Source organism: Geotrypetes seraphini, chromosome 19 (assembly GCF_902459505.1).
Source record: "Geotrypetes seraphini chromosome 19, aGeoSer1.1, whole genome shotgun sequence".
NCBI lineage: Eukaryota > Metazoa > Chordata > Amphibia > Gymnophiona > Dermophiidae > Geotrypetes > Geotrypetes seraphini.
This window is the reverse complement of record NC_047102.1, coordinates 11,934,363-11,953,489: the sequence shown is the minus strand read 5'-3', so window position 1 is coordinate 11,953,489 and position 19,127 is coordinate 11,934,363. Positions and strand designations below refer to the sequence as shown.

The 19,127-nt window shown below is 45.3% G+C and overlaps 1 protein-coding gene across 3 annotated transcripts in view; it reads right to left on the bottom strand.

Annotated features, from left to right (window-relative positions):
* The window catches only part of MAPK8IP1 (mitogen-activated protein kinase 8 interacting protein 1), a 33,211-nt gene continuing 14,084 nt past the window's right edge, over positions 1-19,127 (bottom strand). For 2 of the 3 annotated variants that reach the window (XM_033928895.1, XM_033928897.1), the window contains exons 3-12: positions 14,995-15,225; positions 13,525-13,606; positions 11,066-11,923; positions 10,232-10,307; positions 9,929-10,101; positions 7,544-7,653; positions 7,344-7,463; positions 5,324-5,397; positions 2,008-2,106; positions 1-782 (exon numbers count right to left, since the gene is read on the bottom strand). In XM_033928895.1, the coding sequence (XP_033784786.1) occupies positions 710-782; positions 2,008-2,106; positions 5,324-5,397; positions 7,344-7,463; positions 7,544-7,653; positions 9,929-10,101; positions 10,232-10,307; positions 11,066-11,923; positions 13,525-13,606; positions 14,995-15,225 (1,896 nt within the window). In that variant the 3' untranslated portion in view covers positions 1-709. The remainder of the gene's footprint in view (positions 783-2,007; positions 2,107-5,323; positions 5,398-7,343; positions 7,464-7,543; positions 7,654-9,928; positions 10,102-10,231; positions 10,308-11,065; positions 11,924-13,524; positions 13,607-14,994; positions 15,226-19,127) is intronic. The other variant, XM_033928896.1, reaches the window with a different exon arrangement.

Below are 19,127 nucleotides of genomic sequence, written 5' to 3'. Positions count from 1 at the left end.
TAAAACAAGCCTTAGAGTTTTATTTGTAGACAAAAAGATGGAACTGTGGAGCTAGGGGTAGGAGGGGTCTGGAGGGTGGGCAAGACAAGAGAAGGAGCAACGGAAACTTGATTTGAGAGCAGCGGGACGGTTCTAGGCTCATCTGCACCCCCTTCTCTTCCCTGCAGGCTTCCTGGAACAGATGGGGCGGGGGCAGAACACCTTGCTCTGAAATATAAGAAGTGGCGGAAGTGCATTCCGGGCCATTCCCTCAGAAATTAAGCCTTGACAAGCCTTATTGTGAGAAGGTCTATAGCACATATTCTGCTTTGGCATATCAGTGCAAGAACCCTTTCATTTATTTACATATAATTCATGATGGTGATATATTCAATGAGCATCTGCTAGTTGTACAAATCCATCTGTCCATATAGAGGAAAGGATCTACTATCACGATCTTCATGAATCATAGTAAATTTAAATTATATCCATTTATTCTTAGCAACAAGTTGATCTCTTCTGCCTTTTCTTTCTTGTTTGGGTTTTTAATTAAGGATCTCCCAATGTTCCCTTACCCCTAAAATGAAAAGATCTGAGATGATGAGAGTGGGCAGTTGTGCAAGAGGTCTTCGGAGGCTTTGGCTGTTCCTTCTCCAGGTGATATCTTGCCCGTAGACTTTTGGGAAGCAGGGTGTATGTAGATACACAGGGCACCTACTGCAGTGCCTCTCTACTCCAGGTAGATGTCTTCTGTGGGGCAGGAATACTCAACACACTCTTTGTAGAACTGCTGGAAGGCTCTCCTGCCAGGGAGACCAAGGAGAACCAAGTCAAGACCAAAACTCATCACCCCACCTCTAAAAGAAGGTTTTCATTTAGTTAAAAAATATTGCAGACAAGAAGCTGTCCTAAAGTATGTAACTAAGGCAATTTATAAGGAAAAAAAATAAACAAACCCATGGCTTGTATTCCAGTCCCCACCCCCTAATGCCATGAAATCCCTAACTGTATCTCTGCTCTAGTTCCTGCTGCCCTTCTCGTTCCTGTAGGATTTCTTGCTACTCAATACTATCAAAGTAGGGAAGAAATATATTTTGGCTACAGAGCTTTGAACGGCCCACGTTTACTTTTTTAATAACATACAAAACTAGAGTTTCATCTTTCATGAGGTTCCTCTCTAGTTCCTGATGAAAGTGAAATTAGAGTAGAGATTTCAGCCCTTAATGGAGATAACTGTAGTGGATATTGTCAGATAACAACTACACGATGCACCTGTTTTGCTCCACTGACCTACCTAAGGGCTGTGGAACACCTTTTTAGTTGGAGGGGCCAAACAAATCAATCTTTGGCCTTGCCTCCAACCCTTCGAATTGCTGATGGCGTGTTGGGCCACAGCTCCAGTGCCTTATCTCATTCTGCTGCCCCTAAACTATACCCCTTTAGTAGAACAAGCCTTACGGTTGTACTAAAGTAGATCATTTTTGGTATTGGTCATACAAACCCGCAGGAGGTCACCACGTTTAGCTGCTGAGTGCAACTACATTGACCTGTGCCTTAACTCTGACTCTGTCTAAGTGCACTAAATCCAATCACTCCTCCATGCTATTTCTCCCTGTGATCTTGGGGCTGGGGTTGACCTTTAGCACTCTAGGCTGATAGAGAACTTGGGTCTTGTTTTATGTACGCCTATTTCTCCCTCATTATTGCTTGAACAACAGAAAATTCTGCTTTTCCCTCTTTAGCACAGCAAAGGGAAGGAAATTTAGCTCATGCCTTTTCAACAGGAGCTCAAGGTGAAACATATTTGGGTACAGTAAATATACTTCTGACCATGGAGAACTTCAATTTTAAGTTGGCACCCGAGGCAGTGGAGAATTAAATGACTTGCTCAAGATTCCAAAGAGCAGTAGCGGGATTTGAACCCTGCTTTTCCTGGTTCTTGGCATACTGCTCTACAGAGTAGGTTATTCCACACCCCGTCATTCAGTAAAAGAAGAAAAAAAAAAAGGGGCATCTTTCTAGACATACCCTATGGATTCTGCAAGGGGTTTGGTTGATTCTTCAGAAACAAAGACGTGACAGGCGAATCGATGATCAGCTGGATGTTTGGTGATAAATCCAAAATACCTAGAGAGAGAGAATAAGCTGTCAGTGTATTTTAAGAAAGGGTGGTAGATGCATGGAATAGTCTCCCAGAAGAGGTGGTGTCTGAATTCAAGAAGGCGTGAGATATGCACATGGGATGGGCAGACTAGATGGGCCATTTTGCCTTTATCTGCCATCGTGTTTCTTTAACCATAAAGTTCTATGCCATCACAATGGAGGTGTAAAGAGCCTTAGCCAATAGGGAGAGGAGATGCAAATGTTAAAAGCCTAGGCCAATAGGGAGAGGAAGAGATAATGATTACTGCGAATGGGCAGAATATATGGGTCATTTGGCCTTTATCTGCCATCATGTTTCTACGTTTCTAAGTGTAGACTATCAGTGTGTCCCGAGAAAGAGTAAGGACTGCTAGTGTATCCCAAGAGAAACGACAACTAATTCTATAGCGTTACTAGATGTTCACAGAGCTGTACACAAACACATAAGAGACAGTCCCTGCTGGACGTCTAACCAAGACAAACAGGACGAATAAGGAGTCAAGATTTAAAAGCAGCCTCAGAAATGTGGGCTTTGATGTGGTTTAGTAAACGGGGCCCTTAAGGATTTTAATGTTTATGAGAACTTTCTTGCATCCTATTTGAGTCTTGGGAGCTAACTGCAAAGGTCTATGCTGACAAACAGTTTATGTCAATATTAATGTTTCTTCCATCGCCACCTTGGCTGATCGATGTTTAACTATGATAGCCCTGGCCTGCTGCTAAGCAAGCTGGTCTTACATGCTGTGACCAAGTTCCTGAGAGTTGATAACTTGTGGCATATATGTGTACCATATTTGAGGTTGCAGGTGAAGGGTGAGTTCGCCCTTTGCCTTTCTAATGTAAGGGATTCGAGCGAGCTCCTGGATTCTTGTATAACCTTGAATTTTATGGTCCAATGGGCGCACAAATCACCCTCTTTAAATTGCATTGGGGGAGGGGATGGGGTCATTTTCTAGGAGTTAATGCGCTCTAATACAGCTAATATAATCGAATATAAACCGGGCGTTTTGGCCCCAAAAATGGGGGTCCCGGTTTATATTCAGGCCAGCATTCAGTGCACACCTGCCCTCCCCTCCCCTCCCAGACTTATCGCAGGCCTCCACTGAGCCTCCAGGCTCTGCACCCTGTCTCCCTGAGAATTAACAGGAGCCATTCAGGAAGCTGCTTAGCGCCGACCAGCAGCGCCAAAGCACTCTCCCGCTCAGCAGCTGAAGCCGGAACTCGCAGCAGCGACCGACCAGGTTAGCAGCGGGGCTGGAGGTGGAAAGCTCGCTCCTGCCCACTAAACCTCTGGATTACCAGGGATTCCAGCAGCAGAGGAGGTACAATTTACAGGGCAGGGAGGGGGGACAGGGTGGCGAGCCTGGGAGGGAGGGAGGGCTGTGTGCAATGCCTGGCAGGGGGGGGGGCTGGGTACAGAGCCTGACAGGAGATGGAGGGAAGGGGGCTTACAAGAGAGGGGCGCTGGGTGCAGATCCTGGCAGGGCACTTGAATATTAAACCGCCCGACTTATATTCGAGTCAACCATTTTTCCTCCTTTTGGGAGGGAAAAATGGGGGTCTTGACTTATATTCCCATCAACTTATATTCAAGTATATAAGATACATTATTTAGCAGAGGGCCCATTTTCATGCAAAGCTGATACCTGCTAGTGAACAACTGTGTCCAACCTGGACTCCTGTAATGGCCTTTTGGTGGATCTCCCTTTGAGGCTTACTAGGAGACTTCAAGTAGCCTGAAATGTAGACAGAGAGTCTGTGAAGAGGCAGTGTGCCCTCTACCAGGATGGATGCTGCACCTTACCCTATTCAGATATGGAAGTTTATCTTCAGAGTCATGGCAGAGAACAGCCCTCAATAAACTAGAATAGCTGCATTCAAGCCCAGGTAGCCTTGTCAGCAGGCCATTCAGAAAGCCTAGCTAGAGCTATAGAATGTTTTTTTCTCCTTTGTTGTGGATCAGATCGGGGTTGAATTATCTCAGCTTCAGGAAGGAGCTGCAGACATAACATAACATAGCATAAATGTTTATTTATATACCGTATTAGCCTTTCGGTTCAAGGCAGTGTACAGGGTAGTAAAAACCATCAGTCATTTTTAACAAATTAGACTAATACAGATTTACAAACGCATAAAAAACAATAAACGAGAAATTGAGGTTTGTGATGGGATGAGATGATGAGTGAAAGTTGTCCAGTCCTGGGTCAATGAGGGTTCATTTAAAACTTGGTCGTCAGGTTTGGGGGAGAGGTATGTTTTCAGGAGCTTCCTAAAATGCAGACATGGTTATTCCTGCTCCCCAAGGATGACTCCCACTATTTAGGGCTCCTTGCACTGTTTGGCAGGTGTTAAGACAGGGGTGTCAAAGTCCCTCCTCGAGGGCCGCAATCCAGTCGGGTTTTCAGGATTTCCCCAATGAATATGCATGAGATCTATTAGCATGCATTGTATGCTAATAGATCTCATGCATATTCATTGGGGAAATCCTGAAAACCCGACTGGATTGTGGCCATCGAGGAGGGACTTTGACACCCCTGTGTTAAGGGGAAATGACAGTAAATGGTTTGATGGTTGGCATTCCGAGAGCTTGATCGGTTTGGTGGCTTAGCTCCTCTGTTGTGTATCTGATTTTGCAGCTTATGTTGATTTTTTTTTTTTTTAATATGTTAGCTTTTATTTACTTTGTTGTTTGATTGAGGGTTTTGGTTTTTTTTTTGTTGTTTGTTTGTTTATGGCCTACTGCTGTTTAATTGTTTATACTGCTAAGTTGTACCTGTATTTTTATATTGCAAATTGCTTAGAGTGGTTTTTATATAAAATGAAACATGTGAGAATGTAAAAAAAAAAACCTATTTAAAAGTTATGTGAGAAAGAAACTGTGAGAAGAACGTGAAAGAGGGTCATGCATAGATACACGCTTAAACACACACGTACACCTATGAACTCCAGAGAGACAGGGAAGGTGTGTGAGACACTCAGAGGGATCAAAATGGAGAAAGGAGGTGTAACTGTATTTTACTGGTATTGTACTTTTTTAAAAAAAAATAATGTTTTACCATTTCTTATATCTTTTAATCATTCTGGGGACAGCATACTCACTTTTAACAATTTCCAGCAGGGGCGATTTCCCCAAATGAATGCTTAGGGATGTGACAGGTGCTGTGAGGGAGGCAAAGAAAAGGCGGGCGGAGGGGGAACTCACTTGCTGTTCTTTGGATGGTATCCACAGAAGGAGATATTCTTTAGCTGGAAGTAGTGACTACACCGGTTCTCCTGCTGGAAAAGAGTAACATTACATTACGTAAATTCTTACATACTGCAGCTACCTTGCGGTTCAGTGCGGTTAACAGCTAAGAGATACTAACTATGTGTAGTATGATCATAATGAACGAGTCAAAATATTTACCAAACAAGTGTGTTTTCAACGATTTTGTAAAGACCGGGTAAGAGGTTGAGATAAAAGTACTAACGTGTTTGTACCACATAGCTGCCAAATAGGCCACAGTTTTACTAAGAAATCGTTTGTAAACACGTCGCTTTACAGATGGAAAATCCCAAAAGTCGGACCACACGCAAATGTTTTCTAGTCGCAAAATCGAAGCAATCTAAAAGATAGCTGGGTAAAAATCCATTCAAGGCCTTAAAACATACACAACCAAATCCGAAAACTATTCTAGGCTCTGGTGTCAACCAATGCGGTCTATGGTAATACTGTGACACGTGATCTGATCTTTTCAATCCGAAAATCAGTCAGATGAATGATCCGCAGCCTTTTTACATTTTTCTTAGACATCGACAGAGTAAACACAAGAGGTGACTCCCTCCTAGAAGGGTTGAAACAAGGGGCCATAGTGTATAAAGGGAGGACAAAGCAAGACCATCCCGAGCCAGAAACACATCCTGTATGACCCTCCCCCCCAAAAAAAAAAAAACACCTGTCCCGCCCACTACATTGCAGCCAAGCAGGGAAGGCAACACACAGGACACAATTTGGAGCCCTCACCTTAGGGTTACCAGATTTTCTGAATGAAAATCCGGACTCATGGCCATGCCCCTTGGCCTTCCCAGTTCCAACCATGTCACACCCCATTCTGACCCCCCCCCAGACCCACCCCCTAGAAGGCATCTGCGCATGCATGGACATGATGCAATGACATCATGTGCAAGCATGTGTGGGCGTGGCATCACTACAATGCATCCACGTGTGCGCGGATGCTCCTTCCCGACGCGATTTTGACGGGAAGCTTTTCAAAACCCGGACCGACCCCCGGACATGTCCAGGGTTGCATTGCTTCCATATAGCTCACTAAAGCCCTGGGACAAGGGTTATCTCATTCTCCAGTTCTCCCACTACAGAAGGAACAAACTATATGGTCCTGCAGATAGTAGAATTTCCTGGATTCATCCATAGAGTGAAACCATATTTTGTCACTTGTGGGGGGGGGGACCTCCAGCCTCTAACAGCAGGGAGAAGAGCAGCTCTGCCCTTGATACACTGTCACCTAATGTCCCCAAACCTCTGTTTAAACCCAGATCTACTCTCGGCTCACTGTGACTGCAGATAGATCACCCTAAGTCCTTGTGCCTGACTTCCCTTTTCAGATGTAACAAACTAACAGATAATTTTTGATATTACATAAGAACATAAGAATTGCCGAAGATCCATAAAACCCAGTATCCTGTTTCCAACAGTGGCCAACCCAGATCCCAAGTAGTAAAGCAGGTTTTATGCTGCTTATCCTAGGAATAAGCAGCGGATTTCCCCAAGCCATCTCAATAATGGCCTTTGGACTTCACTTTTAGGAAATTATCCAAACCTTTTTTAAACCCCGCTAAGCAAACTGATTCCACCACATTCTCTGGCAACAAATTCTAGAGTTTAATTACACGTGTGTGAAGAAATATTTTCTCTGGTTTGTTTTAAATCTACTACTTAGTAGGTTTATCGCATGCTCCCTAGTCCTAGTATTTTTGGAAAGAGTGGACAAGCGATTCACATCTACAAGCAATAAGCATTAATAAGAAGAACCTTCACCCCTCTCAGATTTAGCATAGTCTTGGAGACATATCAGTCCCTTCTCCTTCCGTCTCCCTGCTGTAGCAATGGTACCCAACAGATGTAGTGATCCAGAGGTTGAACCTCTGTCCCTTCCATAAGAGCATACAAAGGCTGGGAACACGAGCTCTGATTATTTAGCACAGGCAGTTCTTTGCGTCCATACCTTGCCTTGGTCCCTGACGTCTTCGGCTTTCACTACGATCTTTACTCCCCTGGGGTTGATTTCCAAGATGCAGCTGGACGGTGGGTTGAAGTGCACGGTCAGCCTCCGTGCCATGGCGATCTGGGAAGGCAAGTGGTAGTTGTGGTCACTGTGAGAACCATTGCCGAGCGAGGGGATACTCGGGTGGTGTTGGGGATTACCTTTTGCATAGCCGTGCACAGCACATCGTTGCCTTTGTGGTAGGGGACCTGCACAGAGCCCAGAAACTTCACCTGGAACACGTCCATCCAGTCACTGTCCTTCACTGTCGCTGTAAAACAGAATTAATGTGAACGATAGCAGTGTTCAAGGCCCGGATAAAAGATATGTCATATCTGTCTGTCCAAGTTAGATTGTAAGCTCTTCTGAGCAGGGACCATCTATAAATGTCAGCCCACCTCCTCGAGAGTGCTTTTGACTCCTAACTCCTCTCACCTTGGGTTCTGCATCCCCAGCCCTCTATGTCATGTTTGTCTGTCCAAGTTAGATTGTAAGCTCTATAAATGTCAAAATGTACAGCACTGCGTAAGCCTTTCAGTGCCATATAAGTGATAAGTAGTAGTAAGGGGAGGAGCCATGGGACAGTGCTAACACATGGCTCCTCCCCTTACTACAACATATCACTGAAAGGCATACGCCGGGCTGTACATTTTGACATTTATGGACGGTCTCTGCTCGGAAGAGCTTACAATCTATCTTGGTCAGACAGACAGCAGGGAGCTTCTTAAAGCTCCTTTGAATTTCTCTAAATTTTGTTCTGCCCGAAGATGAGTTGGCAAGGCATTCAAAATTGTAGGAGCAGTTACTGAAAATATTGTTGATGGACGGGTATTTATCATTTTTAAAGATGGAACCCAAAGCAGATGTTGACTTAGGGATCTTAAGGTTCTGTTAGATTCATACGGAATAAGAGTTTTATCTATGAAAGCCGGTTCCTTAGTTTTAAGAGTTTTGAATATTAACAGGGCAATCTTATAAGTTATTCTATGTTGGACCGGGAGCCAGTGGGCTTTTTTTAAAAGGTGGGTAACGTGTTTGTATTTTTTCGTGTTTGTAATGACCTTTATGGCCCCAAATAGTAGGAGAAAAAACAATCTTGCCAACAATCCAAACTAATGATAGTAAAAGATGGGGTATCTAGATGATAAGCATAAAATTTTTAATAATCGATTTCTAATTAATTTTCAACCATTATAATAACGAATGAACATAAGAATTGTCCATCGTGCCCAGCAGTCTGCTCATGTGGCGGCCCCCAGGTCAAAGACCAGTGCTCCAAATGAGTCCAGCTTTCTTTATCAATTCCTGATATCCATTTTCACCATACATTCTATTTCATATCGTTCTTATTTCCTCTTTGAGCAATAAAGCTTGTGGTGGGTATATAATAACTGTACAGACATCAATCTTTAGACCCTCTTATGATGTATATATCATTTCAAGTTCCTGTCATGTATGTCTTTATGATCATTTATGCCCACCACCACCTACCAATTAATATTTTTAGTTTGTGTTTTTAATTGTGTGATTTATTAGTTAAAATACTACCCATAAATATGTTGCCTAAAAATAAAACCCCTTATAAATTATGTGATAACCAACTTTCTAATTATAAATGAAAGGCAACACTTATCTTTGATCTTGGTGGATCCTAACACCATCAATGTTGATGTTTCCTGACTCCCCGTATCATTCACACTACATCCAAACTGTGAACAACCTCAAAATCTGTCCAATTCTCGACAAACTCAAAAAAATTTATCAACTCATACTATCCATACGTAACACTAAGGGGAACAACCATACTGTATTTGTCTTTTGTCCGCGGAAACTTACTCCTAGCTTTCACTTATACTATTCATGGGATCCATCTTGTTATGAAGCTAGTCGTGAAGATTTATTACTGCTATATCTATAAATAATCATGGAATCCAGTTCATTAACCAACCATCTAAACCTAAAAGTATGTCCAGATAATTTATTTAATTAATATTCCAAGAAATGCCATCAAAAGCCAGGTTTCTTCATACATCAAATTCTCTATTTAAACCCATTGGGTGAACATAATTCAAATAAAATATCCATCGTTGTTCTTTTTGAAGCAGAATCGTGTGGATGTTCCCCCCCCTCTTAGAATGCATGGTGAAAATGGATATCAGGAATTGATAATGGAAGTTCATTTGTTATTATAACAGTTGAAAATTAATTTGAAATTGATTATTAAAAATCTTATGCTTATCATCTAGATACCCTATCTTTTATTATCAACTGTTCCACATGGGGTGGATGTCTTAAGACTTCATTCTGTAATAACAATCTGAACTAAAGCAGGTGGAAGATAGCAGGAAATGCTGAAGGAATTAGTGTCTGAGACATTCAAATTCAGATCTCATCATACCCTGGCCGAGCACAGAGCAGTGACAGCTGAGACAAAAATCAGTGCCTCGGTACACTGACAGCTGCACTTTTCCATCCCACATCTTCTCTATCTTTTCTGGGTAAAGCCTCACCTAAGAGATACCGCACTGCTCTGGGTCCCGCATTACCTGCTGTGTGATCAGGATCCTTTGTGACTTCAATGGCATAGTATGCTGGGAAAATGCCTCTGTCCCCCGTTCTCATATTGTAGGCTTCGTACCAGTAATCCTCTGCCTGCACCTCCACCAGCAGAGGGTCATCTACCTCCAATGATAGCTCATCGTCATGACGGGGCACAAATCTGGAGGCAGAAAAGGTGAGTTAGGGCAAAACACAAACGTGGTGTACAGAGTATAAAGCCAAAATTTAGGGTAGAAAGGATGAGTGAAGGGTGACAGTGACCTGATTTGGAGGGGGAAGGAGTTCCTCACCTAAACACAGCTCTGTGAGTTTGTTCCTGCTCTTCACCATCGATCATGCAAGAAAATAAGCCAAAGGATTCGGCACCTGAACAAGACAAAAATGAATACACCGAGTGACTGAGAATGCTGTCCCCATCTCTCTCACACACAATCTCAGTTGGAACCCCCATCTTTCTGGTTGCTCTCTTGCACACTTATTAGATGACCCCTGTCCCATCTTGTCCCTCTCCAACTGACTTGTTCCTCTCCAACTCCTGTCCCCCTATTGTCTCTGTCTCCCATTGTTGGATAAGGCCCTATTTACCTCCATCTCTCCAGTCCCTCTATTGTACACTTACTGGATAAGCAGCTGTCCCACCCCTGCCTCTCACACACACTCAGTGAAATGCTATCCTATCATGTTCCTGAACCTTTGCTGACTGAATCCCAGTCTCCCCGATCCTTTTTTTATACCCTCACCGGATAAGCCCCTGTTCCTTCCATTCTCTCATGCTTAGAGTTACCAGACATCCAGATTTCCCCAGACATGTCCTTCTTTTTGAGGACATGTCCAGGGGTTCAGACGGCTTTTCAAAACCCGGCACTTTGTTTGGGGTTTGAAAAGCTTTCCAGGTAGCAGTGACGTCGGGACGGCATCTGCGCAGGCATGAATGCAACACGGTGATGTCATGCAGATGCCCTCCTGACAAGTGATCAGATTGAGGAGGTGGGGCTGGAGGCAAAACTGGGTGTGACTCAGGCAGAACGGGGCAGAGCCATGGGTCTGGATTTTCATTCACGAAAATCTGGTATCCCTACTCATGCACTTACTGTGTACCTCCTATCTCCCTCTCAGAAACTCACTGGATGAGCGTGACCTGCCGCTCATGAAGACATTAAGGAACTTCTTGGAGAATGGAATGTCTGCCTCAGGGGTGGAGTCCTCAGATGGACAGACCGAGTCCTGTTTTAGCACATCCTCCTCATACTCTTCCCCTATGGCTGACTCATAGGGTGAGGACACACAGTTGTCATAGACAGTGCCCGAATCGCTCTCATCGCTGTAGCCAGAATAGCACTGCTTCAGGCTCACCAGCTCCAGCTGCACATCGTCATCCACCACCAGTGTATATTTCACCGAGTCATAGGACAAGGCACTGGTGTCAGAGCTAACTGAGGCTCTTTGATGCCCAAGGGAAGATCGGTAACCAGGCCCAGTACTGCAGAAGCTCCTAGACAAGTGGTTCCTGTCTGGGGAAGACAGATACTCTAGAACCTCGTCCTCCTCACTAATAGAGGCTTTGGGCCTTCCAGCCACAGGCAAATAACTGGAGGGGTCAGCATCTGAGCTAATAGACATCCGGTTATCACTAGATTGAGACATAAAGGGTCTGTCAGTCTCCAGAGGGTTTGAGGTCTTCTGTACTGGGGTCAGATAAATTTCTTCCGTGGCCTCCAGTCTCACATCAGTTTGGTATCGAATGCGGTCCCGGTGAGCTGCTGCCCCCTTCGAGGTGCTAGCATTGGTCTGGTGCTGTTGTCTGCTGGAGCCAGCAGACTTGTCGGGAAGTCGGGAGGAGAGACCGGCTGCAGCGCTCTGAGTGGCCGTGTTCCGACGGCAGGGGCTGTCCGTGGATGTGCCCCTGTCTTTGGTCGAGGTTGTGCTGGTTTGGTGGTTACCTTCATCACTGAGGCAAACGTGGTCATGGGGGGACTGCTCTCCTGCAAACAAACAGGCATGTGGTAAGGAAGCATATTCCAGTACTTCTCAACTAGAGTTTTTAAATCATACACTCCCTCTCAACCAATCATATCGAGGCTATCACATTCCCTTCTCAGCCAGTCAGATCCCATATATCACACCTTCCCAACTGCCTTTTCAGCCAATCAGATCCTGAACATCACACGTTCCCTACTCATTAATTGGACTCGAGGCCAATCCAATCCAATCCTGAAGTACTTTGGTAGCTGATTTGTACAATCTTATTCCACAATAACTGATCTCTAGAGCTGTTAGTATCTAGCTTTCAACTTTGCTAGTTCTACTCAATTTGTAGCATTTTTAATCATCGAACTTCACGGTCCTGCGGTATATAAACTGTTATTATTATTATTGATTTCTAGACCAAAAGGAAGTGGAACTATGTAGCTGGGGAGTGGGAGGTGGGGATAGGGGTGCAGGACAGGGGCATGAGAAGAGGGCTAGTTTCGGGCAGGGGTCCTCAAATCCAGTCTTCAGGGTCCACAACCCAACCTGGTTTTCAGGATTTCCACAATGAATATGTATGAGGTCTATTTGCATGCAATGGGAGCAGTACAATCAGATCCCATATATCCCCCCCAGTGACATAGTAAGGGGGGGAAGTCCGCCCTGGGTTCCATGTCGGACACCCCACCTCCTCTCTGACCCCTACCTCTTCCCACTCCTCCCCTTGCCTTGCGGGTACAACCCCTCCCTTCCCCCGCACCTCCAGTGGTTCACCGCCGCGAGCAACAACTTCAACGCGCTCCTCATGACCACGTCATTCTCCCGCTGACATCACTTCTGGGTGCTGCGCACAGTAAGTGATGTCGAGGGAGATCCGACGGGGTCACGAGGAGCATGTTCTTGTTGCTCATGGCGAAGAACTAGAGGTACAGGGAGGGGAAAAGGGGCGTGCATGGCAGGGGGGGGGGTTGGGGGAGGGGTGCCACCACCCCAGGCACCTCTCATCCTCACTATGTAACTGCTCCCTCCCTCCCCCACCAGCCAATCAAATCCTGGACATTATGTCCTACCAGCATATCAGATTCTGATCATCATACCTTTCTCGTCCAATCTGATCTTGCAAGCATACCTTTCCTGACCAATCAGATCCTGGCTATTACTGCTCCCATCTCTGCCTTATGACTACCACTCCAGAAGGCGATGCAGATCAAGGCTCATGCCGGCAGAGTAAAATTGCTAATACTGCATGTACAGACAGACATTTTGGCTACCCCCCCTTTTCCTCTTTGCTCAGGACTCGCCAGCATTGCTCTGAATTGGGGAGAAGGGGCCCTTTCTGGTTCATTTTAAATATACAGAAAATTCTTATCAGTCCAGCACTCCAGTCATCAGTGGCGTACCAAGGACGGAGCGGTCCACCCGGGTGCAGGGAGCAAGGGGGTGCTGGAGCGGTCGCGGGTCTGCAGTCCGCCTGTAAACGGCTCTGCTGGCCCCCGCCCTCTCTGATGTCAACTTCCTGCTCCGACCAGAAGAGGAGATGCTCCACCCCGCCCCGCCAGGTACGCCACTGCCAATCATAACCCTTTCCAGGTCTCAGACTGCCACCAGCACACACCTGTCTTCAATGGGGACGAGGATCGGGACACCCGGTCTTGCCAGCTGTACTTCTTACCCAGAGAGTTATTGTTTAGTGTATCCTGAGGAAAGAAGAGAATAAAAGGATCCTTTTAACAGAGAAATCAACCGAATGATGCAGAGGAAGGTCAAACCACAGAAAAGTGGCAGATCAAATCCACAGACCTTCACTCCCTCTCTCCTCTGGTTCAGACCCCCTTCTCATCCGTGTCAGCCTCTTTTCCCCTCGCTCTGGCTTAGTGCTTTTATCTCTCCATTTCTGCCACATCCCCATCTTTGCCTTTCCCTTCTCTCCCTCCATCCACTTGCTCTCCTTCCATTTTGACTTTCTTTCTGTCCATTGGGCTCTCTCCTCTCCTCATTTCTCCTCTTTTCTTTTCCAGTTCTTTGCCCCCACCATTCTTCCTTCTCCTTTCCCTCCTCACTGCATTCATCCTGTCCCCAGCAGCAAAATACTTGGGTCATGGATTTGATAAACCATCTTTCTGTGGTACAGGCAAAGTGGCTTACATTACAGCTAATACAATATATATTACATCCTGCCACCTAGATGAGAGATAATACAGATCACAATAACATAGGAGATGGTGGCAGATAGATAAGGAAATGTCTCGTATAGTCTGCCCAGTAAATTGTAACTGCAACTATTCTCTTTGCTGGCCACAAAGGACAGCACCAGAACCTAGGATTTGGGTTTTTTAGGACATAGGAATAGTCTTATTGGGTCAGACCAATGGTCCATCAAGCCCAGTAGCCCATTCTCACGGTGGCCAAAACCCAAGGAGGAGCAACATTCCATGCTACTGATCCAGGGCAAGCAATGGCTTCCCCCATTAAAACCAATAAAAAATTTTTGAACAAAAAAAACAAAACAAAAACTAAAGCTGCTCATTAAAGCCTTCTCTTGCACTGCTGTACAGGAAGCAGGGCCTTTTTCACATAACTGCAAACCATGCTGTCTGCGTAACATACCCTTAGTATGTCAGGGTTCCCCAGGCCTAAGGTTACCATAGGGCTCCAGAAAAAGGAGGACGGATTGAGGCATTCCGTTGCTTGCAGTAGAAGTAAAACCCGGATGCCTCACTCCGTCCTCCTTTTTCTGGAGCCATATGGTAACTCTACCCAGGCCTCGGCTGTGAGACAGACCCCTACTGCTCATTGTGCTCAAGTCACCCACACCTGTGTCCAGAGCAACAACAACAAAAATAACAAAAGCTCAGAGTGGTGGGTGCTGCCTTATCTCTTCACAGGATGTCTAGCAAAAGAATTGAGAAATATTTAATGGTCATTACCTTGTAGTCTGGAGAACTGGGGAGGGAAGAGGTTCAGGGTAAGGGCTGCTTCCTTGTCTGTGTCCAGGGCACTGGAGGGAGAGGCTCAGGGGGGAAGGATGTGCTCACAATGCCAGGAGTGGGGCGGGGAGGAGGTTCAGTGTAACGGTGCTCCTTACCTGGCTCCGGGGCACCTGGGGGAAGAGGTTCAGGGTGGTGGGTCGCTTGGGCCTGTATGTATCCATAAATCCTAGTCCAGTCGCTTTTCGCGGCTCGGGCTTCCGCTCTTCCTCCTCCGGGAGATCGTCCACAGAATCAATCAGGTCCAGCTGAAGCATCTCTGCCTGGATGCGGCTCCCCGCCCCTCCCCCTCCCTCCTGCATGACATCTGTGTCCAGGCCCACATGACTCTGTGAAGATTAAGAGACTCTCATCAGTCAGGAGACCAGTGGGGAGGTCGCAGGCAGTCACCCTGCATTACATCAGCAACCCAGACGGGAAGGGAGGGGAGGGACACTTTACAGGCATTATATCGGCAGTGGGGAGAAGAAACACAGTGAGAGAGGAGAGGGAAGCATTATTCTGCCAACAGAGAAGGGAAAAGAGAACCTAAGAGCTGGTTTTGTTATTTCTCTTCTACAGGTTTTCAATTCTTTCTTTATAGCCCTTAGGACACGGTCCAACCAGATCTTTTTCCCACAATCACAAAATGGGAGAAAATTCTGTACAGATCGCTAAAATGAGGCATCAAAAAAACCCGGCAGAGTTGCACCCCCAAATCTATTACAAAATGTTACAGAAGGGCACAATGATGCGCCAAAGTTTAGCTATGACCACCTGTGCTCTGGCTGTAGTTTGAAGACCTCAACGTTGATGGTGGCATTGCCCACCTGGTTCAGATAAGTGTTGCCTTTCAGTTATAATGAGTAATTTGAGAATCATACAGTTCATGAAGGGTTTTGTTAGGAAACACATTTATAGACACTATTTTTAACTAAAGAATTACTCAGATTAAAAATATTATGCTTACGGGTAATATTATCAATTAATAAATTATTTAGATTAAAAATCAAAAATTCCAAGTAAAAATTGGTAGGAGGTGGTGGGCATCAATGATTACAAGTGACATACATGACGGGAGCTTGAAATGATATATATATCATAAGAGGTTCTAAGGATTGACATCTGTATAGTTACGATATGCCCACCCCAAGTTTTATCGCCCAAAGTAAAAATTAGAATGACATATAATAGAATTTATATATAAATGATATATGTGATGAGATATATAATGGTATTTGTCATCATAACGGTAAAAATTAATTAGAAACTGACAAGAACCTCTATATTTATCGTCTAGTTACCCCATTCTTCACTATTAAATGGCTGGTATCAGCGGCATAGTGAAGGAAGAAAGGAGGCGCCCAGGACGGTGGTGCCTGGCATTGATGGGCACCCCCCTGCACTCTTCCCCCATTGTTTCCCCCTCCCCCAATACCTCTTCAAAATCTTCAGCATCAAGCTGCCCGCCTCTGCTCTCCCTCTGATGTCACTTCCTGATCCCGTGACCAGGAAGTGACATCAAAAGGTGAGCGGAGGAGGCCTGTCTATCTCCAAATAGCAAATACTGTATAAACTTTTAATTAAAAGTTTATATTTGGAGACTCTCCCCCTCTCCCAATTTTCCATGCCAGATTTTTCACGATTGTACAGCAAGTTAAATTCTGTAGCCGATTTTCAAATTCTGTGACATTCCGCATAAATGAGAATGGATCTGCATATTAAGCAATGCCGATCTATATTTTGGTTGAAATGAAGTTGTCTCCTGCCTTTTCTTCACTGCCTGGTTAATTTTGTGGGTTCATTTCAGCGGAGTGATCAGTACTGGGGTTCTAGGGAAAGAGGGGGATAGGAAATGGAGGTTACAGAAGGAGATTTGGGGCATATGGAGGGAAAGGAAATATTGGAGAGAGACTGAGGATGGATCTCAGGTCAAGTAAAAAGAGGATTGAAGCACAGAGGGAGAGAAGGAGAAGATAAATGAAGAATCAGAAGGAGGAAAGAACAGGGGACAGGAATGTAGAGTGGGGGGAAGGGGAAAAGAGCAAGGGAGTGGATTAGGAGAGGTTGCCCCCATAATTCATTGCTGTCCTCTCCCCTCTGCCAAATGCTAAACTGGGAAAATACGAGGGGCCGCCGAAAAGTTCTCAGTCCAGCCAACAAAGTTGGGGCAGTCTCCGTCATGGGCTATACACATAGTCCAGCAATTTTCCACTGTTTTTGTCCTATATTTTTCTGATGGAATGAAAAAAGTGGTAAATCACTGGACTAAGGAACAGTTTCTGTAATTGGGTGCCTACAAAGATAGGCACCTAAAGTTAGACCTCTATTTCATGTCAATCACATCCTTTCGGCCAATAAAACAGTCTTTATTCAAATAGATGGTCCCATTAGCGCCATAAGATAGGTGCCTATTACCCATTAATTTTTATTTTTTTCCAATTATAAGCTTATTAAAGCTTATAATTGAAGCCCATATACTAAAGGTGCCTGCTTGGCATCTATCTTTAGGCGCCTTTTAAAGAATTTCCCTCTAAGTGTATAGCCCTCGAGGGAAACTGCCCCAACTTTGTTGGTTGGGCTGAGAACTTTTCGGCGGCCCCTCAAACATGCTTGCATTTCTAAAATGGGAGCAAAACACGTTTATATGCTGGTTTTTGATCCTCTGAAATTGTTATTTCTTTGCTTATTTCTTTTTAAATGGATGTTTACGCCACCTGCACTCAGCGCAAAAACGTCCGTTTCGCCTGTCTTTAAGAACCGCCTCTTAAGTCAGCAGATTCTGTTCTAAAATACTAATGAAACTTGAGATGTCCTGATCTGGACGTCTCAATTCCAACTTCTATGTTCTTTCTAAAATGGGGTACATACAAACAGTGGCATCATGAGGGAGGTTGGTGCCCGGGGGTGGGTGGGAGGGGTGGCGTCTGGCATCACTATGCCATGTACCCCACCCCCGCTCTTCCCTGCCACATGAAAGCCTCCTACCCCCTCATGTACCTCTTGAAATGTTCCCCGGTGCGAGCAGTATCTCCCACCTGCTGCTCGCACCGGCCTCAGCTCCTTTCTGACATCACATCACAGTCCCACGAGCAGGAAATGACATCAGAAGGGAGTCGAGGTTGACATGAGTAGCAAGTGGAAGATGTTGCTCGTCCCAGCGAACATTTCAAGAGGTACACGAGGATGGAGAGGAGCGGTGCCAGCACCCCCGAGAAGACAGCACTTGGGGCATTTTACCTCCCTTCCCCACCTTATTACACTACTGCATAATATACATAAGTGACAAATATAAGGTTCTCTACACATAGAAGTCGTAAATATTGGACCTTTATGAACAGTTTCTGGGTTTGACTCGTGCACCCCATTTTTCCAGCATCTAAGCCAAATATACAATATACATAGGCACTGGAACGCTTTTTTCTATGGAGGGGCCCAAAAGCTCCACCCTATCCCCAGTAGGATCCTGCGGCACAAAGACTCCCCCATCTACCTTCCCCCAGGCGCTGTAATTTTAAATCTTCGGGCAGCCGCCATGCAGCGCCAATGAGCAGGCCTGTCCTGGAAGGCTTCATTCTACAGCGACGCAGCATGCAAATTTAAAATTACAGCAGCCGGGAGGAGGTGGGGTGGGGAGTAGAGCCATAACTGATTCTTCTGACCGCCATTTTGGTGGGGAGGCCCTGGCTCCTTTGGGCTCCCCCGTTCCTATGCCTAAGACATAGTCTATACATTAAAAGGGCTAAATATTGGCATTTATATGTATGCTTCCTACATATTGTTGGTACCAGCCCCCCAAATTCCATAAACATGTTCCATATAGCACACTGCTTATACTGTGGCACCTATATGCATGCTGCTGCCAACTTAAACGAACCCTTAGACAACTGACACAGCGCTAAACCTCTAAGTGCTTTATGAATGTTGCGTTCTAAGAGCAAGAGCCTTAAAAATGGATATTGTTGACATGTTCATTAGAACAGAGGCTTGATTGGGACGAGGGGTAAATTATCTTTAAATTTCTACAACCGCACAGCTCTTTCCTCTCTCGCCCCCCAAATCAGGGTGGGCTTCTGCCTTCCTGACCCTGTTTGGCCTCAGTTGCTTCTCCCTACTTTGCCCTTTTGCTCCTTCTCCGTCTTCCCGCTGGACCCTTTTCTCCCACTCCTGCCCCTTCCCTCTCTCACCCATCCCCCTCCCCAGCTGGGGACCGGCCGCCTCCTTTGCACTGCTTTTTCCCACCACATTGGTG